The sequence below is a fragment of the Populus trichocarpa genome, chromosome 1, assembly GCF_000002775.5.
Source record: "Populus trichocarpa isolate Nisqually-1 chromosome 1, P.trichocarpa_v4.1, whole genome shotgun sequence".
NCBI classification, from domain to species: Eukaryota; Viridiplantae; Streptophyta; class Magnoliopsida; order Malpighiales; family Salicaceae; genus Populus; species Populus trichocarpa.
The window spans coordinates 5081639-5102154 of record NC_037285.2 but is presented as its reverse complement, the minus strand read 5'-3'; the positions used below and the strand labels follow the sequence as shown (position 1 = coordinate 5102154).

The window sequence follows — 20516 nt, the reverse complement described above, 5'->3', positions numbered from 1 at the left end:
TATAATTTTTTAATTAATTAAAATAAATTTTTATTTTATTTTTTAAAAATTATTTTTTATATTAGTACACATATGAAAATATTAAAAAATTAATTTAAAATAAAATAAATAAATAATAAATAATTTTTTTCAAAAACATTTTTGAAATACAAAAATAAATATATTTTTAATATAATTTACTTATAAATAATATTTTCCTATAAATAATGGTGTTTTAATTCGCCAACGCAGACTATAAATGAGGTAACCAGTTAATTTATACAGTGATGTAAACATTTTTGATAAACAATCAAACGATGCTTAATTATTAATTTTAAAATTATGGTCGATCCAGGATGAGTAAAAAATAATATTTAAAAACCAGGTATTTCTAGGCCAATGAAGTCAGCACTTTTAAGAATTTCAATCAAGCAAGAAGTTTTAATTTGACCGGTTCACCATGTAAATCAAAGATATTGAATCCAGGATTAATGAATGTCTGTGTGGCAATTGAATATTCAACAACTGGTTAGGATACATCCTATAATATGAATATGAAAAATCAAATGGCCTGTATTAAAGGGTAAAATGGGTTTTTTATAGAGAATTTATTTGTCATTGCAAAATTAAACGGGGTTGCAATGGTCTATCAACTTGTTTTTTGCATGGTTGAATAACATAGATGCCCTTAAAAAGCAAAAAAAAAAAAAGAGATTAAGAGGGGCTTTTGAGTAATTTCATTTTTAAAGAATAGTCCTCACCCTTGGAATCAAGAATCATGAATATTGCACCGCAGCTTGTAGCCCAGCGGCAGAGGCAAGGTTTCCTTGTCTTTGTCACCTAAGTTCGAGCCTCAGCGTGCACGCCTGTCACCCCCGCGGTGTCTTACCTGTCTACTGGGCTTGCAGGGTGTTCAGTGGATCCGGGGATTAATTGCGGTGCGCGTAAGCTGGCCCGGACACCCCGGGTTACAAAAAAAAAAAATCATGAATATTAAAAAATGCGTCAATATGTATTTTGATATTTTTATTATGGTTTTTTTTTTGTATAATCTATTTGTATTAGGGACATATTAAGATTTTAACATATAAAAATAACAAAAAAAAAAGGAGTGGTGCATGCGAGAGTTTGCAATAGCCAAAAAATTCTAATTGTCGTGTCGGTCATAGCGTTTAATAGTGACATAATTGATGGGGGCACGTGCAGTGAAATTCAAGCCGCGTATTTCCTGTTTATTTTTATGTTTTAAAAATATTTAAAAAAAAAATAAAAAATTTTAATTTTTTTTTACTTCGGGTTAATATTTTTTTTGTATTTTCAGATTATTTTGAAGCGCTGATATCAAAAATAATTTTTAAAAAATAAAAAAATATCATTTTGATGTATTTTTAAGTGAAAAATATTTTTAAAAGTAACCACAACTACACTCCCAAACATACTTTTTTTCAGCATTGAGTTTTTTTTTTCTCCCCCTCTTTCCTCCCACTTCAGGATGTCCTTTCATTTTTTTTTTTTTCAATCGTCATCCTTTGTCTATTTATTGGTCTTTAATTGTTATAAATGGTTCTTAGATTATTAATTTTTTTAATTTCATAATTTTTATTGGTTTTATTTAGTTTTTATATCGAATATGTTGCCCGTTTGTTTATTGCTTTTTTTTTAATTTTTTTCCTTTGATATTTAATTTCATTTGTTTATTTTAATCTGATTCTTATTTTTTTAATTGCTTTTTTTTATCATTCTTTTAATTTCCTTTAATTTCATTACTTGATATTTTATTTTATTTATTTATTTATCCAATTATGGTTCTCGTTTCATTTTCTTATTCTAATTTATTTTTTTAGTTTAGCCCCTCGTTATTTTCTTTCATTAGTTTTTATATCAAATTTAGTTTTCGTCATTCTAATTGCTATTTTTAAAACTTTTGATGATTGAGATTTTTTTTTATTTGTTCCTTTTATTTTTGCATTCTATATAGTCATCATGATCTCATAACCCGAATCACTAGTTTTGAATATTAACCCAGTTTAACTTTGTTTTTTTAAATGTTTTTTTTTCAATTTCATCACTTAACATTGAATATTAGATCTTGAACTTTCTAATTTTTTTCGCTTTCCTTTCTATGAGGTTATCTCGAGTTACGTGTTAGTTAATTCAATCCTGGTTGTTTGGGATTTATTTCAATGCTTTAAAAAAAAATCATCATTTGACATCAGGTAATTGGATCTTAAGCTTTCTGGTTTTTTACACCTTTGGTTTCTACTTGGCTATCACGGGTTAGTCAAGTTAATCGAGTTAACCGACAACTCGTGTTATTTTTTCATTTATTTATTTAACCTCGATTAATTTTAAGTTATTTTTTTAATTATTTTTATTTTGATCTCATGTTACAATTGACGAGTTAGCGGAGTAAACCAGGTTGGCTATCCTTTTTAGTTGTCACATAATTAAATAAAAAAAATAAAAGGTGCTCATAACACATTATCAAATATTTACATACACATAACGTCAACTTCTCATTCTACTCTTTCATTAACATTTTTTTTATGATTTGTCATCTCATGTATTTTTTTAATTTATATTATTAAATGAAAATTTTATTTTTCTTGTCCTGGACTTGAAAAAATTATGATACCAGAAAACATGTTGATAACATTGCTGCCTTTTTTTCCTGCATTATAAATTAACCTTGAATCATTCATAATCCTCGCAACAATCATATTTTGAAAACTGTGAGAACAAAAAAGAAACCGATCATAAATATCATATTTTTAAATTTCACAGTCATCACAATGAACATTTTAAAAACTTATAGGCAATATAAAGAAATTTAACCATGAATAATAGATTTTTAAATTTACAACCGTTACAGTTGTCATTTTAAAAACTCCGAGGTGAAGGAAAAATATCCAAACCATAACTAATAAAAAAATAAATTTTACAATCATCACAGCGGTCAATTTGAAGATTTATAGGAAATTTAAATATAATTTACATGAAAATAATTATATTATATTTAAAAACACGTGAGGAAAACATTATGCATGTACTATATACATATACTTATTACAACATGGACAACACTGTAAATATAAAATGTTGCACTGTGGATGACACTGTAGTACCAGGAGGTGTTGTCTTTTCTGTTTTTGATTCCAAAAGCTATTGAGTCATGCTTAGTAGCCGAACCCAACGCTATTGGATTTGGTTAGGTATTGGGTTCGGCTGGACAGCTGGACCCAATAGCGTTGAGTCTGGCAGCCTAGCCAGACCCAACAGCTCTTGGAAGAAAACACAAAAAATACAATGCCCTCCCATGGTGCTATAGTGTGGTCTATAATACAGACACTTTATATGTACAACGTGATTCACAATGCAATAAATCTATGTATATAGCTTATTTTGCTGAGCAGCCGGATCCAAATTTTCTTCCCAAAGCTGTTGGGTTTGGCTTTCAAAACTGACTTTCACGAACAAACCCCGATGACGGTTACCTGCTTTTCCTAACCTAACCGGCCAGAAGGTTCTTTACCTGCTTTCTTCCCAAATGTAGTCAATTTAAGATGAGTGAATATTCAACTATCAACAACAATTTTTTCCAAAATCTTGCTTTTAATACTATAATCGTAGCATGCGTGGTTGTCAATAATAATTGTCTTGAAAAACTTTGAGGCAATGAAAAAAACATCTAACCATAAATAATGAATTTTAAAATTTTCACGCCTGTCACAGTTATCATTTTGAAGATTGCGATGCAACGAAAAAATCCCAGTCATAAATAATGGATTTTAAAAATCTCACAAACATCATAACAATCATTTTGAAAAGCTTTCAGACTGCGAAAAATATGCAGCTTGTAAATAACAGTTTTTTTTTTCTAAAAAAAAGATTTCACAACCATGACAATGGTGATTTGGAAAAATATCTGATCATAAATAAGGGATTTTTAATTTTCACAATTGTCATCTTGAAAACTTTTAGGCAATGGCAAATCCAACTATAAATAACGAAATTGAAATTTTTACAATCATCACAACAGTTATTTTAAAAAACTTCATTTACTTGCACGTATTTTGTATTGTGATACATGATATTTTTTTAAAATATATTTTTATTAAAAATAAATTAAAATAATTTTTTTATATTTTAATATAAGCACAACAAAATCATTAAAAACACTATATATTATTTCAAGTTAAATATATTTTTAAAATTCATCAAAATACACTTCAAACACATAAACAAACGGTGCATAAATCAAGCCAAGAAATGAGCGGACCATTTACGTTGGTCAATGATGTAAACATGATTTTTGTTCGGACTAGAATAAACTTTAGAGTTTGTTTGAGAATGTGATTGTGGTTGCTTTTCAAAATATTTTTCACTTGAAAATACATTAAAATGATGTTTTTTTATTTTTTAAAAATTATTTTTGATATTAGCATATCAAAATGATCTGAAAACACCAAAAAAAATTAATTTAAAGTAAAATTTGTTTTTTAAAAAATACTTTTAAAATATATAAACAAATAAAACATATTCATTGTAAAAAAGTTCCATCATCGTGGTTGTAAATTTCCTTACAGTATTTGCTATCCGTGTTAGCTATATATGGAAGGGTATCCTGATGAGCGGGAAAAATAAAAGCAAAAAAGGAAAGTCCAAAATTCAAAACACAATCCCCAAGAATCAACACAACAAATCCACGAAAATCCAAAATCCAAAAGCAAGAGCCCCCCACCTCTCTCTCCCCAATTGGACCCCACCTTTTTACCTATAAATACCCACCCAACCACTTCCTTTCGAAAGTCAACAGTATTAAAATCCAGGGAAAAAAAATACCAGACAGTTACGACGCCGTTGCTTTTGAACAAAATGGAACTACCATGCGACGGAGCGGGCATTTGCATGGCCTGCAAAAACAAGCCACCAAATGAAGAAACCCTCAATTGCAAAACATGTGCCACCCCCTGGCACGCCACGTGTCTCGTCTATCCACCTCAGGAGTTAGCAGATACGCTCCAATGGGAGTGCCCTGACTGCTCCATGATAAATCCGCCTTCCACTTCCGCTGTCGCCGCCGGACGATCGGAGGAGGCCGGAGAACTCATCGCCTCGATTCGGAAGATCGAGGACGATAAGTCCTTGACCGAACAGGAGAAGGCAAAGAAACGGCAGAAGCTTTTGAGTGGAGCCACCGCAGGTCCGTCGCCATCGGACGGAGATGAAAAGAAAGAGAAGAACGATGTGCTTGATATACTTGACAAGGAGTTAACTTGCTCTTTCTGTATGCAAATGCTGGATAGACCTGTTACGGTATGTGAGATCTATTCACAATCTTATTATTGCGCAACTTGAATTTTATTTTTATAGACGCGTTCTTTTTTTGAACTAATTTTAGTTTTCTTTTAAAAAATAAATTGATCTAGAAAAAAATTGCTCGGAACTGTGTATTTTGTCTGGCCTGTTTTAGTAGTAAAGGTTTCGAGGGTTTTTTTTTGAAAAGTTGAAGGTGGTGTCCTTGGATGCTGCTGTTTGTGTTATTGAAATAAAGTCTTTACCTTTTTGGGGGGTTAAAAGGTGAAAAAAGAGTCGTTTACAGGTGCGACCAAATACTGAAAAAAGATTGCTATGATCATCTCACTATCTGTAGCTTTGACTTTATTTTTGGACTTTCTCTGCATTAAGGTCACTTGCGGTGAATAGTCTCTAGAGATTAATCACCGACTCTTATTTCTGTGGATTTGAAGTGGCATTTGACTAACTATGGAGTTTATGTTGTTTTTATGGGAAAATCTGAATTCGTATATTGGTTTAGATGATCTAACATGCTTTTTAACATGCCTAGATTCTTAATGCCTCATCCTTTTATTGAATTTCTGCAGTTATTATTTAATTCAGTTTTTTTATTCATGTCGCTTTCCCTTATTTCATCCATTGTTAGTTTACTGATGGGGAAACTATATAGCATGTATTGGAGTAAACGTCATATAACTCAACGTGCCAACTAATACAAGACTGTGAATAAAGCAAGATTTTGCTAATTGGTTTTTGACAAATGTTTATGATTTCTTTTATTTCTTCTCTTGTTTCAGACACCATGTGGTCATAACTTTTGCCTGAAGTGCTTCCAGAGATGGATTGGACAAGGCAAACGTACTTGTGCATATTGCCGTGTACAAATCCCACCCAAGATGGCAAGCCAACCTCGCATCAATTCCACACTTGTTATTGCCATACGTATGGCAAGGATGTCAAGATCCAGCAATGCTGGGGGGGCTCCAAAGGTATATCATTTTGTCCAGAACCAAAACAGGCCGGACAAAGCATACACAACGGAGCGTGCTAAGAGAGCTGGCAAGGCTAATGCTTGTAGCGGGAAGATCTTTGTCACAGTTCCTCCTGATCACTTTGGTCCAATTCCTGCTGAGAACGACCCAGAAAGAAATATGGGTGTTTTGGTGGGAGAGATATGGGAGGATAGGCTGGCATGTAGGCAATGGGGTGCCCATCTCCCCCATGTTGCAGGAATTGCTGGTCAGTCTACTCATGGTTCACAATCAGTGGCTCTCTCTGGAGGTTATTTAGACGACGAGGATCATGGTGAATGGTTCCTTTACACTGGGAGGTATGCTGTCTTATGTGTGTATCTTTGCATTAGTGTTCTTTATCATGTCCTTTTCACTAGTCATGAGTATTTTTGTTTAACAAAAATGTTAGACTGTGTAAGTTTTTTGATTTGGGTTGATCTAGCTATAAATACTCAACTAATGTACTTAAAGTGTGACATGAAGGAATGCATTGTGGTGGCCTGTTGTATTTGGCATGCTAAAGCACTGATATGAGTTGAAGTTGTTGGGCATAGTATGAATAATGTCAAATTGAGTGGTTGCTTGATTTTTTTTCTTCATTTTCAAAATAGATCGTTTTAACCTTTTAATTTGTGGTTGGCAGTGGAGGAAGGGACCTGAGCGGCAATAAACGTACAAACAAGGATCAATCTTTTGATCAAAAGTTTGACAAGATGAATGAGGCCTTACGAGTAAGCTGCCTAAAGGGCTATCCTGTAAGAGTCGTTAGGTGAGTTGCACTAATAAGTGATGCGATGATCTATTAGTGTGGATTGCGCCTTGGCACCTTTGATGTGACCTTATATTTTCTATTGTTTATTTAAGTTGTGTCAAGGGCTTTCTAAAAATATAAAGCCTGTATGGGTGCGGGAAAAGGTTCACATTTCAATGTGAGATCAATACACTTGTACGTAATTAACGAGTGTTCTAATTCGAGAGAGATACTCTGCAGTTGAATGTAGGAAATCAGTTTTTTTTCTTGTGCAGCCTTTAATCTTCAAATGCATTTTTTTCCTAATGCCAAAAGGTGTCTTAGAGTTCAGCTGGTGCTGCTGTTTACTTTCTTTTTTTATCATCATAAATCAAGGAATTAATAGTGGTTGTGTTGTGGAGTTGCATATTTCTTAATTGGTATTGAGCACCGCACCCTACCACATGACATGAGAAACTTTCATTTTGTTAAAATATGTCATTATTATAGGTAATATCTGGTAGTATTGTCTGTTTGGTCTCCACATGTAGCCCTCACAGCCCTTCCAGGACAGTGTGTACTAATTGGTCTTTGCTACGTGATGCCCTACTTTATGCTTTGATAAATTTTCTTTTTTCAGTCATGAATTGTGTAGGTTATCTGAGAATGGATGTTTTTAATTAATTTTTTTATTTGAATGTCAATGTGAACTTTCTCTGTTTGCTATCAGGTCTCACAAAGAGAAGCGATCATCTTATGCCCCAGAAACAGGTGTACGATATGATGGGGTTTATAGAATCGAAAAGTGTTGGCGTAAGAATGGAATACAGGTAAATTCCCAATTACAATCTTCAAATGCATTTAAGGGAACTTATTGGCTTTTGTACTTGATAAATGTGTTTACTTACTATCTCCTTTTTCATTGTAGGGCTTTAAAGTTTGTAGGTATCTTTTTGTCAGATGTGACAATGAGCCTGCCCCATGGACCAGGTATGTTCTGCCTCCTTTCCTCCTCCACACCCCCCCCCCCTCCCCTCTCTCTGACTTTGCTCGATGAAAATCAAATTGCAGTGATGTTCAAGGGGACCGTCCAAGGGCCCTTCCTGTCATCAAGGAGCTAAAGAATGCAATTGATATAACTGAAAGGAAGGGGTCCCCATCCTGGGACTATGATGTGAGTTCAACTCTTTTACTTCAATGGGCCATTGTAGCAGTGAGCTAATCCATTTTAAAATGTCTCAAGATATAAACTTTTGCTTTTCAGGAGGAAAAAAGTTGCTGGATGTGGAAAAAGCCTCCGCCAGTCAGTAAAAAAAGAGTTGCTGATAGTGGAGATCCAGAAGATAGCAAAGTGATGAGGACAATTAAGCGGCAAAGGCAGAATGTATCGGTGAGAGAAAAACTTTTGAAAGGTGTGGTTACCTAATCAAATCCAACTTGAAGCCTTTAATTTGTGAAATGCCTTTTGACCATGATTTGTGACCAATACCAATGGATTAATGGAAATTCTTTTGCTTCTGGGTTATTCATCAAGCAGAGTTTAGTTGTCAAATCTGTCGGAAGGTGATGGTGTATCCAATTACTACTCCATGCGCGCATAATTTCTGCAAAGCATGTCTAGAGGGTGCCTTTGCTGGCCAAAGTTTCACTAGGCAGAGAGGTCAGGGCAGACGGACACTAAGAGTGCAAAAGAATGTTATGAAATGTCCATCTTGTATCATTGACATAGCTGACTTTCTTCAGAACCCACAGGTAACACATGCATCAATCACATGCATTTTAACATGGAACAGCATTCCTGTGCCAAAACTGTGGGATCCTTTGTTTTGCATCATTTGTCAAAATTGTTTTCTAATAGTATTAGCGGGAGATACAAAGTTTCCTTTTGAGAACTTTGTAAATTTTCTTGGTAGGTGAACCGGGAGTTGATGGGTGTAATAGAATCACTACAACGGCAAGCGGAGGAGGAAAAGATGGACGAAAATTCAGAAGGTTGTAGTGAAGAAATTGATAATGCTATTGAGCAACCAGACCTGGTTTCTGATGCAGTCAATGACCCAATTGCCGAAGAGCCAAAGGATGATTCCCAAAAGGCATAGAGGCATAGAAAAGAAACCGATGGTGATGACAATATGGAACTACCACAGACAGGGAGTCCAGGGAAGGAGCAAGAAGTATTAACTACTATTGATGGAGCCAGTCAATAAAGGATGCTGAAGCCTGGAACTCAGACCAGAAGCAAGAGAGAGCAGAGATGAAAGCTGCCGTGGGCGTGTAATTGTGTCTTCTGTTGTTACAAATCTTTGTATTGTTACAGAGCTTTTGTTTATATGTATGGGGTTTAATGACAATGACGACCCCCCGAACTTATATTATTTAGTGAATGGTGGTGCTCACCCCTTTGTGTCTATTGGGCATGGTACAGCGTTGTCCCTTTCATTCCCAAAATTATCATGGGATCCTCTATGCATGTTTACGATAATGTCATCATCCCCTACCATGCCCCCACAATTAGGGTTTGCAAAAGATGATTGCCCCTTGCTGGGTAATTGAGCTTGTGAGGTAACTGTGTTCTCGCATCTGCCATTATTGGAATTTACGTTGGTAAGGACGGGCAATGCCGAAGGTGATGGGCACTATCGCAAATACATCAGACTTCTTTTACAAGTTTTAGGAGTGGAGGATTATTCTAGAAATTGACAGAGGCGGTGTCAGTACTCGGTACTCAGGAGGCACGAAGGGCTTGCCAATAGCGCCACCCTTCAGTGAATTTCATCGTTGTACTTTAGTGGTGTTGTCCTTGTTAATATATTCTTGAGCTTATTCAAATTACTAATGTTTTTTACGCCATTAGATTTCTTGGCCCAGACATTGCATGTCTTTTGTGAGTATTCGAAAGAATTTTCTAGTAATATTATCTAAATTAAAGTGTGTGTACATATATATCACTTCAGTTTTTGGATCCTTCATGAGAGATTTTACAATCTTTTAAACCGAAAAAACTCTTTTCTCTATCTAAAATTTATTTTTTTTAAATCAAAAAGTGAATTTTATTTACCAGTTTCTTACAATATAATTAAATATAAGAAGGTTAAAACAATTCTTTTTAAAAAATCACTTTTCAAGGCTATGGTGTCTTATTTTGCTTAAGCACCTAGGCTCTAACAAGTCTTGGTGCTCAAGTGACTAAATAATCCACTACCGAGCTGAGCTCAAAGGATAGGTATCTTAAACCTTCTCTTGAAACTCGAGAAAGTAATTGATGTTCATGGAGAAAGGGGAAAGAAGAAAAGATGATTCCTTCACGCAATTCTTGGGTTTGTTTATATACATTTTGAACGGACATGGCACTTCCATCTTGACTGCGGTGGTTTTTGCCCAAACATGCATGGAGAAAAAAAGGAAAGAAGATTGCCTGGGAAAATGTTCAAAGCTGATATTGGACCAGTTCGTCGTCGTATATAGTAAGAGGACTGGCCTTGATATCGATCGGCCCACTCATCGATCCTCACCGAAAACACCCTAGATGTGCTAATCTAGTTTGAGAGTTTACTGCATCTTCAAGCAGCCGATGTCCACCTACATGAATAGCCTCTCAATGGATGACACGTATCTATTTAACAGATTATTAGATTCCAACAAAAACATTTACCCTGTTTGTTTGCCGGAAAGTATTTTATTTTGGAAAGTAAAATCCAGAAAAGTAAATTATTTTCTAATATTTGGTACTGCAATGAAAAATAAGTTGGAAAACACTTTCTAGTGTTTGGTTATGTCATGAAAAATAAGCTGAAAAATAACTTGTTAATGTTTTATTTTTTTCAAGTTTATTAAAATAATGAGGAACAAATCTTACAAATTAAAAAGTTGAATGAGAATGAAATTGAAAAAAAAATATAATTTCATAAATTATCTCAAATAAAATAAATAATAATCAAAATAATAGAAATCAAATCTTAAAAATAAAAAAATTAAAAGATGAAGAAATTAAAATAATAATAATTAACATTTCATAAATTATTTCAAATAAAATAAGTAACAATCAAAAGAATGAGGATTAAATTTGAATGATAAAAAATTTCAATTAAAAAATTATAAGGGAAAAGCAAATAACAATTATAAAAATAAGGACAAAAATTAATATAAAAATTAAATTCTAAGGGATGAAATTGAAAAATAAACAATCAAAACAAAATATATATAGCAATCAAAAGTTTGAGGACTAAATTTGATATAATTAGCAAATAATATGACATTTCTAATTTTTTCATAACTTCCGGAAAATATTTTCCGTCCAAAATAAAAGGAAAACACTTTTTTGAAAATCAAGCTAAATTTTTCTTTGATTAGAAAATATTTTTTGTAAATCAATTTTTCTAATAGTAAATAAATACAAAAAAATTTGAAAATAAATTTATCACAAATCAATTTTCAAGAAATAAACGCAGTTTATTTGAAAAAAAGGTAAAAGTATAGAAAAAATAAAAGTAGGGACGCATAATAAAAAAAACAGCAAAGGCGGATACTTAAAGAGACAAAATAAAAGGAGATGCAATTAAGGCGAGTGGGGAACGATGTTGGAACAAGACCAAACCCATAATCAAAGGATTAGCAAGCGCACGGGCTAGAAACTGATTCCAAGTCTAATCATTCAGAAGCCAAGAACAACTTCGTCACATATGATGGGGACTTAATTTCTGTTCTTTCCAAAAGAAATTCCACACTCGTACTCGACCGATATAATATTGACGGAATAATATCTAGGGATTTATCATTGATTCGGTTACAAAAACACTTATAGATAGAATCATGGATGATAACTCGTCATTGAAAAATTTATTGTTGCTGATTTCTATCATATCGATAATATAATTACTAATAGTTTTATAAACGATAAAAACACGCGAAATAAAAGAAATTACCAGTATCATTTCTTTGATAATTCCATTAGCGAGTATGACATATCATCAATAAGAAAAATCATTTATAATTTTATTTGTGATTGAATTCATCTTGCCGACGAAATTAACCGGCTAGTGATTCACATATTAGTGACAATCCTTGTAATTCCTTTTGAATTCTCTGGAACTTTTCGAGGAGCTTGATTCGTCGGTAATTCTATCTGTAACTTTAATGGTAATATCCTGTGATTTTTTTCCAACTCTCCAGAACTTTTTGAGGGACTAGTTCGTCAGTAATTCCATTAGTAATGTATTAAATATTTTTTTAAAATAAAAAATAAAATATTTTAAAGTTAAAAGAAATAAAACTAAAATAAAAACTTAATTTTTATTACCAATTTTAAAAAATATCAATTTGAATACAACTTATATAAAAGACAAAAGCTAGAGGAGAAAGAGAAGGCGAGGGTGGATCTTCGTCGGGACTAGGTAGGTGACGATGGTTGTTTCGAACCACCAAAGTTTGACAACATCTCCTCGTACAATCACCCAAGTTTGGTCGTCTCGAACCTAAGTTGAGCCATCTCGGCACGAAGCCAGGTTGTCTGAGCTTCAACTTACTTTTGTACAATTGTTTGGATAGCTGAAGATTGGGAGCTCGAACCCGATTGCGAGGAATCAACGGTCGATACACTATAGCTCATTCGCATATCCTCAGCCGTAGTGTTTGAGATATTATAAACCCGATTTCTATCAGGTCTACCGGACAACGTAGCCTCCAACCACAAATTAAGATCGAGTTCCTGGTGGGTTGAAGGATTGTCCTTGTATCTCTCGAGCAATCAGGTGTTATAAGTGTTCTGAAAAAAATCAGTCAATAAATTTTAAAAAATAATAGCACAAGGAAAAAAAATTAAAATCCAACTTACCACGAACTTCTAAGCTCGACAATCCACTAGCTGTTGCACCCCTTTTCGACGATCCTTATCTTGCATGTGAGTTTCTACAAAAAGCTCCATCGATTTTGGTTCGTGTCCAAGAACTATAGTTTATAAAAAAAAAGTTACTGTTAGTTAAATATTTTCATATAAATCAACAATTTTTTAAAAAATGTATGTAATAAAACAGAATCTTACCATGCACTTCGCATAAGAAGTAAACAAAATGGACCTGTTAGTGTGAATTGTAATTTTGAGATAGTAAAAATTAACGATGTTATGTACGATGAATTTTTTCAATCTATCAGTTTATAAAAGTATAAGAGAAAAGTTTTCAGGCTTTACCATTGGAAGCATAGTTTTGAAACTTGGCTCGGCCCGCACGACGGGTTGACCAAGCAAGACCCGGTCAAAAACCCAGTTGCAACCCATTGACTTTTTTATACTAAAACGACATCATTTTGATTTAAAAAAAAAGAAATTGACCCGGTCAAAACCCAGAACCCGAGCCTTGGATCGGGCCGGGTTTAAAAACTATAATTAGAAGGGTGTACCATGATTTAATCCACCGCATTATATGAATGATGTCATGTCACGTGCTCAGCAGTTTTTAGAAACATGAATAGATTTAATAGTCTAGAAGTGAATTAGAAGTATCTCAGTTTTTTATGTGCAACAAGATTCCTTCCCTTCCCCTTCTAGTTTAGGGTTTATTTTCTGTGTAGTATAATATGCAAAAGTTTGGACACATGCCAATTTTCTGGTATCCTAAGCTAAGGAGTTTCATAATAGATTTAACAGCATAAAAGTTATCTTTCAGCTTATCCCTTTTAGGTAAAATACTTATCGCCCATTCGACGATTGTATCATAACTAGCCCTCCTCATCTTATGATCTAACTTGATAGTGAACACATGTGCGATGAACAATAATTTCCTATAATTTATGCACCTATCTTATAAAGGTTCCTTATAATCTTTTGAAAGATAAAAAAATCTAGTTACGTCTATATTTGGTTCTTCATCTACGATTGAACATTTACGTGCATCACCCTGATTCATTCTCATTGCATCTATAGCCATACTCCTATAATGATTACTATTATAATCTATAGCTCTATGCATGCTTCTAGAACTTGATGTTGACCCAACTATCCTTTCTACCATGGTCTCGTAAGGAACATACAGTTCTTCGTGTGCAAACCAGCACAAGTATTTCTCTATGAACTCTTTTTATAGAAGATATATTTTAAAAACATCTAGATCAAGAAACTTTTTATTTTTATACCTTTTATATGGACATCTAATATCATCCACACTAATATTTTTCAAATTAGATTGTGCATAATTAATAAAACTCTCAACCTCATTACAATAATTCATCTTGTGCAACCCTTCAGGTGAAACTTGATACATTCAAAAACAATCATCCATTACTTATATGAAACCTATATAGAATATTGATGATAACATGTATTAATTAGTAATGTGAACTAAGCAAATTATCGGTACCTAACTAATTAGCTATCATTGATCTAACTCAAAGTTATTCAATCTATTTGAATAGTACTCTTAAATCATTATTAATTTTCTTAAAATATTCAAATTCCTCTTAACTTGCTGAATTTTTCAATTTAATAATAAAATTGATAAAATATGAAACGTACCCATAAATGAGTCATTATTTATTTCATTATAAAACACCCAAGTCACAAAATCAAACTTAATTTCATCAAATGACAAACAAATATAATTTTTTAAAATCTCAAACAAACCCTAACATGTATCAATCATACATTCATACAACAAATTTCTATGGAAAAAAGCTATAAAACAAGTAAACACACAACAAACTACATATACTACATCAAAATGCCAAAGAAATTAACATTTAAAAATGGTTTACGAGAAAAAATAGCTAGTTTTGCTTACTTGATGTGGCGAATCTTAAAAAAAAAAAAAATTGAATCAGAACAAGGATGCTAATATACTTAGTGTTGGGATGGCCGAATTTATGATGATGAGAGCTTGATTTGTGTCAAAACATGGGGTGTTATGTGCTATTTTCAGCAGAATAAAAATAAAAAAGGAGAAGAAATGAGAGAGGGGGAGTGAGAGGGTCATTGTTTGCCAGGTTATAGCTTAAATATTATCGACAAACATATTTCCTCGGTAATGTTGTCCGTGATAATGACACGTCATATTTTTTTCATTACTTTATTTCCAACCGTGATTCTCTCGATATACACCAATGATAAAATTTCAGTCGGTGTATATCGAGAGAAATAGAGAAGAAATATTTCGTTGGTAAAAGTCACTGTAATATACCGACGTATTTTTACCGTCTGTATTTGAGTTTGTATTTGAAAATCTTCTAGCAACGACTCCTTGATCAACCTACTGAATCTATATATCTCATTGATCAAAACTTCATACGATGTTGGTAAGAGAAGCCATTATTCGCATGGTTGATGTCATAAAGTAGCCAAAACCATTAGACTATATATACCTTTCACTTATATAATTTGAGAGACCAGAGAGAAAGCTTAGGAGAGCTTCATTAGTTATTTAATGTTGAAACCTAATGATCATGTATTACTCGAGTCTTAAACCATGCAATATGATACGATCACTTTTTTTTTTTTTTATGTTAAAGAATAATATAAATAATATATTGAGACATCACCTAATAGCTTAAGCTCTTGGCTTAAGCTATTATGTGAGGTCCCAATATATGATTTACAAGAGCTTAAACTATTAGGTGAGGTCCCAATATATGATTTATATTATTCTCTAACACACCCCCTCAAGTGAAAGCTCTTTAAGCTTGAAACTTGCACATGCCCATATTACCCCGTGCTTGGTTTTTATCAAATAAATGGGGGTGGTGAGATTCGAACTCATGACCACTTGGTCATCAAGGCTCTAATACCATGTCAAAGAACCATCTCAACTCAATAGCTTAAGTTATTAGGTGAGGTCCCAATATATGATTTATATTATTCTTTAACACACCCCTTCAAGTGATAGCCTTTTGGGCTTGAAACTTGCACATGCCAATATTACTTTTTATCAAATAAATGGGGGTGGTGAGATTCAAACTCACGACCACTTGATCATCAAGGTTCTGATACCATGTTAAAGAACCATATCAACCCAAGAGCTTAAGCTGTTGGGTTGAATTGGTTTGGTCACGAATTTGAATCTCACTATCCCTATTTATTTGATAAAAATTAAGCACAAGATAGTATGAGTTTGTGCAAGTTTCAAGGTCAAAAAGCTTGCACTTGAGGAGGTGTGTTAGAGAATAATATAAATCATATACTGAGATTTTATCTAACAATTTAAATTATTGGATTGAGATGATTTTTTGATATATTATTTGGAGATTCTGAATGCTTCTGTTCATACATTTTGCTTTTGATATATCACAATTTATCATAATATTATTTAATTCAACTAAGTTTTTATGTGTGTGTGTGATGGAAAACATGATTTAAACTTTTGAAACCTCAAGTTAGAAATACACACGCCGACACCAAGAGTACACTTGAAACAAAATTAAATATCTATCACACGAACAAGGATGCACCCACGAGTTCTCATAGCTCGTAAGAATCCTGTAAGACTTCTCCTTGACTCGTCTACGAACACGAAAATGGCTGAAAGAATCAAGAGAGATGTAGGCCAAACCTCCATCTGCGTACAAGATTATATTTCAGAGTTGTTAGACAACAAAACACATTTGTTTTCAATAATTGTACATGAAGAGGATCATAATTAGTAGTTTAGCTGTTAAACCTAGCCATGAATAGGAGTAATATTAGCACAGGGCACGGAGTACGTAGAGCTGCAAGATTTGACACGGAGAAGCCGAAAGCGTCCCATGTCAACATCTAAAACCACGGTCAGGGTCCAGCCACGCCAAAACCCAGATGTCATTATCTTTATGAACCCTAATTCATGCTTATTCTTTGCGATTTGGGACGATATCCACGTCACATTTCACGCGGCTTACGTGGTGATCACCTTTCATTACAATAATAGAAAGAAACAACTGAAAATAAGTTCCTTAACTTTTGTCGTTTCCTTTAGCCATTGTCGTTTTGTGGTTGAAACTCAAAAAGTAAAAGGATGAAACGGCAATTCTTGGGCTTTGGGTGATCTGCGTATGGCCCACTCCTTTCTTTGGCAAGTGGACAAGGCCCGTGCATGGGTAACAGTTTAAAGATTTTTCTCGTGTGTGGATAAAGTAGGACAATTAACATTAACATTAAAAAAAACAACTACCAAAAGAGACCCACAATTCACTGCACAGAAAACACTATACACATACTAACATTTTATTGTTCATTCACGATGTTTGATCCCTCAAGTTTTTTTTTTCCGTAAAAAGAAAACATATTGAGAGATAAAGGACCAAAGTTTGCTTAAAGGAAAAAAAACAAGCCAGTTTCCACAAAAAAAGGGATGCAAAAATTATTATGTGATCCCTCAAGTTTTATTTTTTTGCACATTTGGTCCCTATTATTTTACGTTACTATGTTTTGGTTCTAAAACTCATTTTATTAAAGTCTATAAATGTTAAAAGAAAATAGAGAAAAACTTACCAAAAAAAAAGTTGAAGAGGGAGAAATATATCAAGTGGTTGGATTTCGGTCACCAATAACTTTTATTTTAGTGTTTATGATTTAACTTTAAAAGAGAAACTCAATGGAGGTAGCTTTCACCTTAAATGATGTCAGAAAAGGTACATTGAGACTTAATTTTTTTTTTGATTTAATTTTGAGGTTTTAGGCTAACAAAAATATGTTTTTGTTGTCGTAAATGGAGTTTCAAAGGTCCATGGGAATTTTTTCCCATGCCATTGGGTGAAAAAATGGTTTACAAGTAGGTTTCTAGGAGTCCAAAAATATAAAACCTGGTTTTTCAATCTTCAAAGCCACCCTAGAAAAAATTACAGATAGATGACATGTTATTCGCTATTTGAAAAAAAAAGGCCCAAGCCTGAGCTTCCAGGCCCAAGACACCTAGTTCTTTTTTTGAATTAGGCATGTAAGCCTATTAGTCTCAATTTTTTTAATTGTATATATTTTTAAAAAATATTAACCTAATATGCCATTATTTTCAATTAATATTATTGTTTTTTACTATAATATTAAAAATATTTTTTTAATAAATATATATTGACAATTGAAATAAATATTTTGTTATTTTTTATATAATTTTTTTCTTTGATTTTTAAATACATCCACATGAAAACTATCAATTTATGATTTTTTTAAGAAAACTTGTTTTTAATATTATGGCAAGTTTTTATTTAAAAAATAATATTTTGGATAAAAGTGTCAAATAACCATTTCAACCCAAAAATTTAAGCTATTAGTTGAGGTCCCAATAATAGTTTTATATTACTCTCTAACACACTCCTCAAGTACAAGCCATTTAGACTTGAAACTTGCACATATTCATGCTACCTTGTGTTTAATTTCTATAAAATAAAATGGAGGTTGTGAGAGTAGTCGAACTCGTAACCGCTTGATCAATAAAACTCTGATACAATGTCAAAAAATAATATAAATTATATATTGAGACTTTACCTAATAGTTTAACCTTTTAGATTGAGATGATTTTTTGATATGGTATAGGAGTTTTGATGATTAAACGATCATGATATCAAATTTTACCACTTTTATTCTCCCATCTAATTATTAATACAAAATAATATGAGTTTATATAAATTTCTAGTTTAAAATGTTTTTATTTAATATAACATGTTAAAAAATAATATAAATTATATCATAATATAACTTAACAATGAAAAAATGAAACTCGGGAATAAGTTAATGAATGTAAACATTAATTTTTCAATTTTTAATTAGTTTTCTTTTATGGTTCCAAAAACACGTTCACAATATCCGAGTATTCCATAAGAAATATTAAAATTAAATGCTATTCATAAGTAATTAATTAGTGTGTGTATATATATGGGCAATTAAAATCATCTTTATGTACACTATAATGATAGTATTATCTTTTGTATCTCGAATTTCGTTTTCATTTTTCACCAACAACGAAATGTTCGTCAATGTTTTTTTATCATAGCCTGGCCGGGCTATCTACAATATTTGATTGATTGACGAAACTAGCTAGATTTTTAGTTGGATCGAATAATATTCTATCCTTATCTTTAATTAATGAAGTGACGGTATCTTTGAATATTGGATGGATTTCAAATCGAGCATAATCACCGGCCGGGGGCACCTGGAACATCGTCTGTATCAGCAAGTGTAGCATTATTAAACTCGGAGGGAGGGATAACTTAACTTGTTAAATTTTGAATTTATTTTTTAATAATTATAAGTTTAAGTTTTTTAAGGTTTATAAGATTAGTCAAGTATATATAAGCTAACCTAACCATTTATATAAATAATAATAAAAAAGTGTAGCCTTATTGATGAAAAAACAAAATATTGGATGGAAGCGTCGACGTCGGCTTTGGACTATACGCATAAGATCAATTATACATTCGATCAACCAAATTTGAAGTATGGCATCCAACGAGTTTACCCAACAGAAGGTGATTTTGACGTTGCTAAGGTCCTGGCTAGATCTTTAGGTCCTCGAGAAGATCTCCACCAGTTTGGCTCAGAAGTTTGACGAGCAATGCATGGCTTTTGACAAATTCTTAAGAGTTTTCCACAAAGTTGGCCTTTAGACTTGAAAATAAACAAGTAAAAAACACCGTTGCATTGAATAAATGGCAAAATGTGGGCGAACAAGTTTGAAAGATATAAATAGATGAATAGATAGGCATGCGCTTGCGCGCGTTAACAAACCCCACAATACCAACTTTTTTTTATATATATTAATATAGATGTTTCTGTCAGGTTATACACATCTCAATTAATTTTATAAGCCTTAAAGTTAATGATTATATAAGCCTCCAGTGACTTTAAAAAGACTCAAACTCGTGATTATTGGGGAGCAAATCCAAAGTCTGATCAATTAAGTTACGCCTCATGATTCCACACTACCAACTTTGTTAAGATGATGTTTGGTTTTATATTTTAAAAATATTTTTAAAAATTAATATTTTTTTATTTTAAATTATTTTTTGCATGTTTTTATTTTGTTTTGATATGTTAATAACTAAATAAATTTAAATAAATAAATAAAAATATTATTTTAATATATTTTCAAATAAAATATACTTTAAAATCAAACCTTAACGATAATAAAGAGAGACAGCTAGATTCAACATTATTGCACAAGTACAAGAATCAAAAGCGATTAAGACCGTGGCAAAGACCAGATGCAAATAGTATTTGAAAAAAAAAACACGATAACATTATCAAAATTTCTTAAATATGGTTATATTTTCATAGCTTACAAACCATGCATGCAAATTGCAAAGTGAGAGATGATTCTGGGGGTGACTAAAATAAGGGCGTCCTACTCCCCGTGCATTGAACTTAGAAGGAATTCAAAGAGAAGAGCTTTTAAAACTCGCAGACAATATTTCTTCATTTAAAAAAAAAAAAAAATCACAACTTTTTAGGGATATTTTCTAAATGATTACCTTTTAAATAATACACTCAATTATTATAAAAAGAAAAGAAAAGAAAAGAAAGGCGGGCTTCCAAAACACCACAAGAA

General features: G+C 32.5%; 1 protein-coding gene across 2 annotated transcripts; it reads left to right on the top strand.

The window, feature by feature from the left end:
• The first annotated feature begins 4761 nt into the window (after positions 1-4761).
• Positions 4762-9098, top strand: LOC7482823 (E3 ubiquitin-protein ligase ORTHRUS 2). 2 transcript variants are annotated; one of them, XM_024602748.2, is made up of 9 exons: positions 4767-5295; positions 6075-6607; positions 6934-7059; positions 7751-7850; positions 7949-8010; positions 8092-8194; positions 8285-8432; positions 8558-8772; positions 8899-9098. In XM_024602748.2, the coding sequence occupies exons 1-9, from the start codon at positions 4855-4857 to the stop codon at positions 8935-8937; spliced, it is 1767 nt and encodes a 588-aa protein (XP_024458516.2). In that variant the 5' UTR covers positions 4767-4854; the 3' UTR covers positions 8938-9098. The 2 variants fall into 2 exon arrangements, 1 of the variants encoding a protein (XP_024458516.2); XR_008058505.1 differs by lacking the exon at positions 8899-9098 and having other exon boundaries at positions 4762-5295; positions 8092-8198; positions 8288-8432; positions 8558-8707.
• Positions 9099-20516: the final 11418 nt, after the last annotated feature.

Coding starts and splice junctions, on each gene's coding strand:
- LOC7482823 (XM_024602748.2), top strand. CDS start 4,855: ATGGAACTACCATGCGACGGAGCGGGCATTTGCATGGCCTGCAAAAAC. Junction 6,608..6,933: donor TGGTTCCTTTACACTGGGAG/GTATGCTGTCTT, acceptor TGTGGTTGGCAG/TGGAGGAAGGGACCTGAGCG. Junction 8,195..8,284: donor CCCCATCCTGGGACTATGAT/GTGAGTTCAACT, acceptor TTTGCTTTTCAG/GAGGAAAAAAGTTGCTGGAT.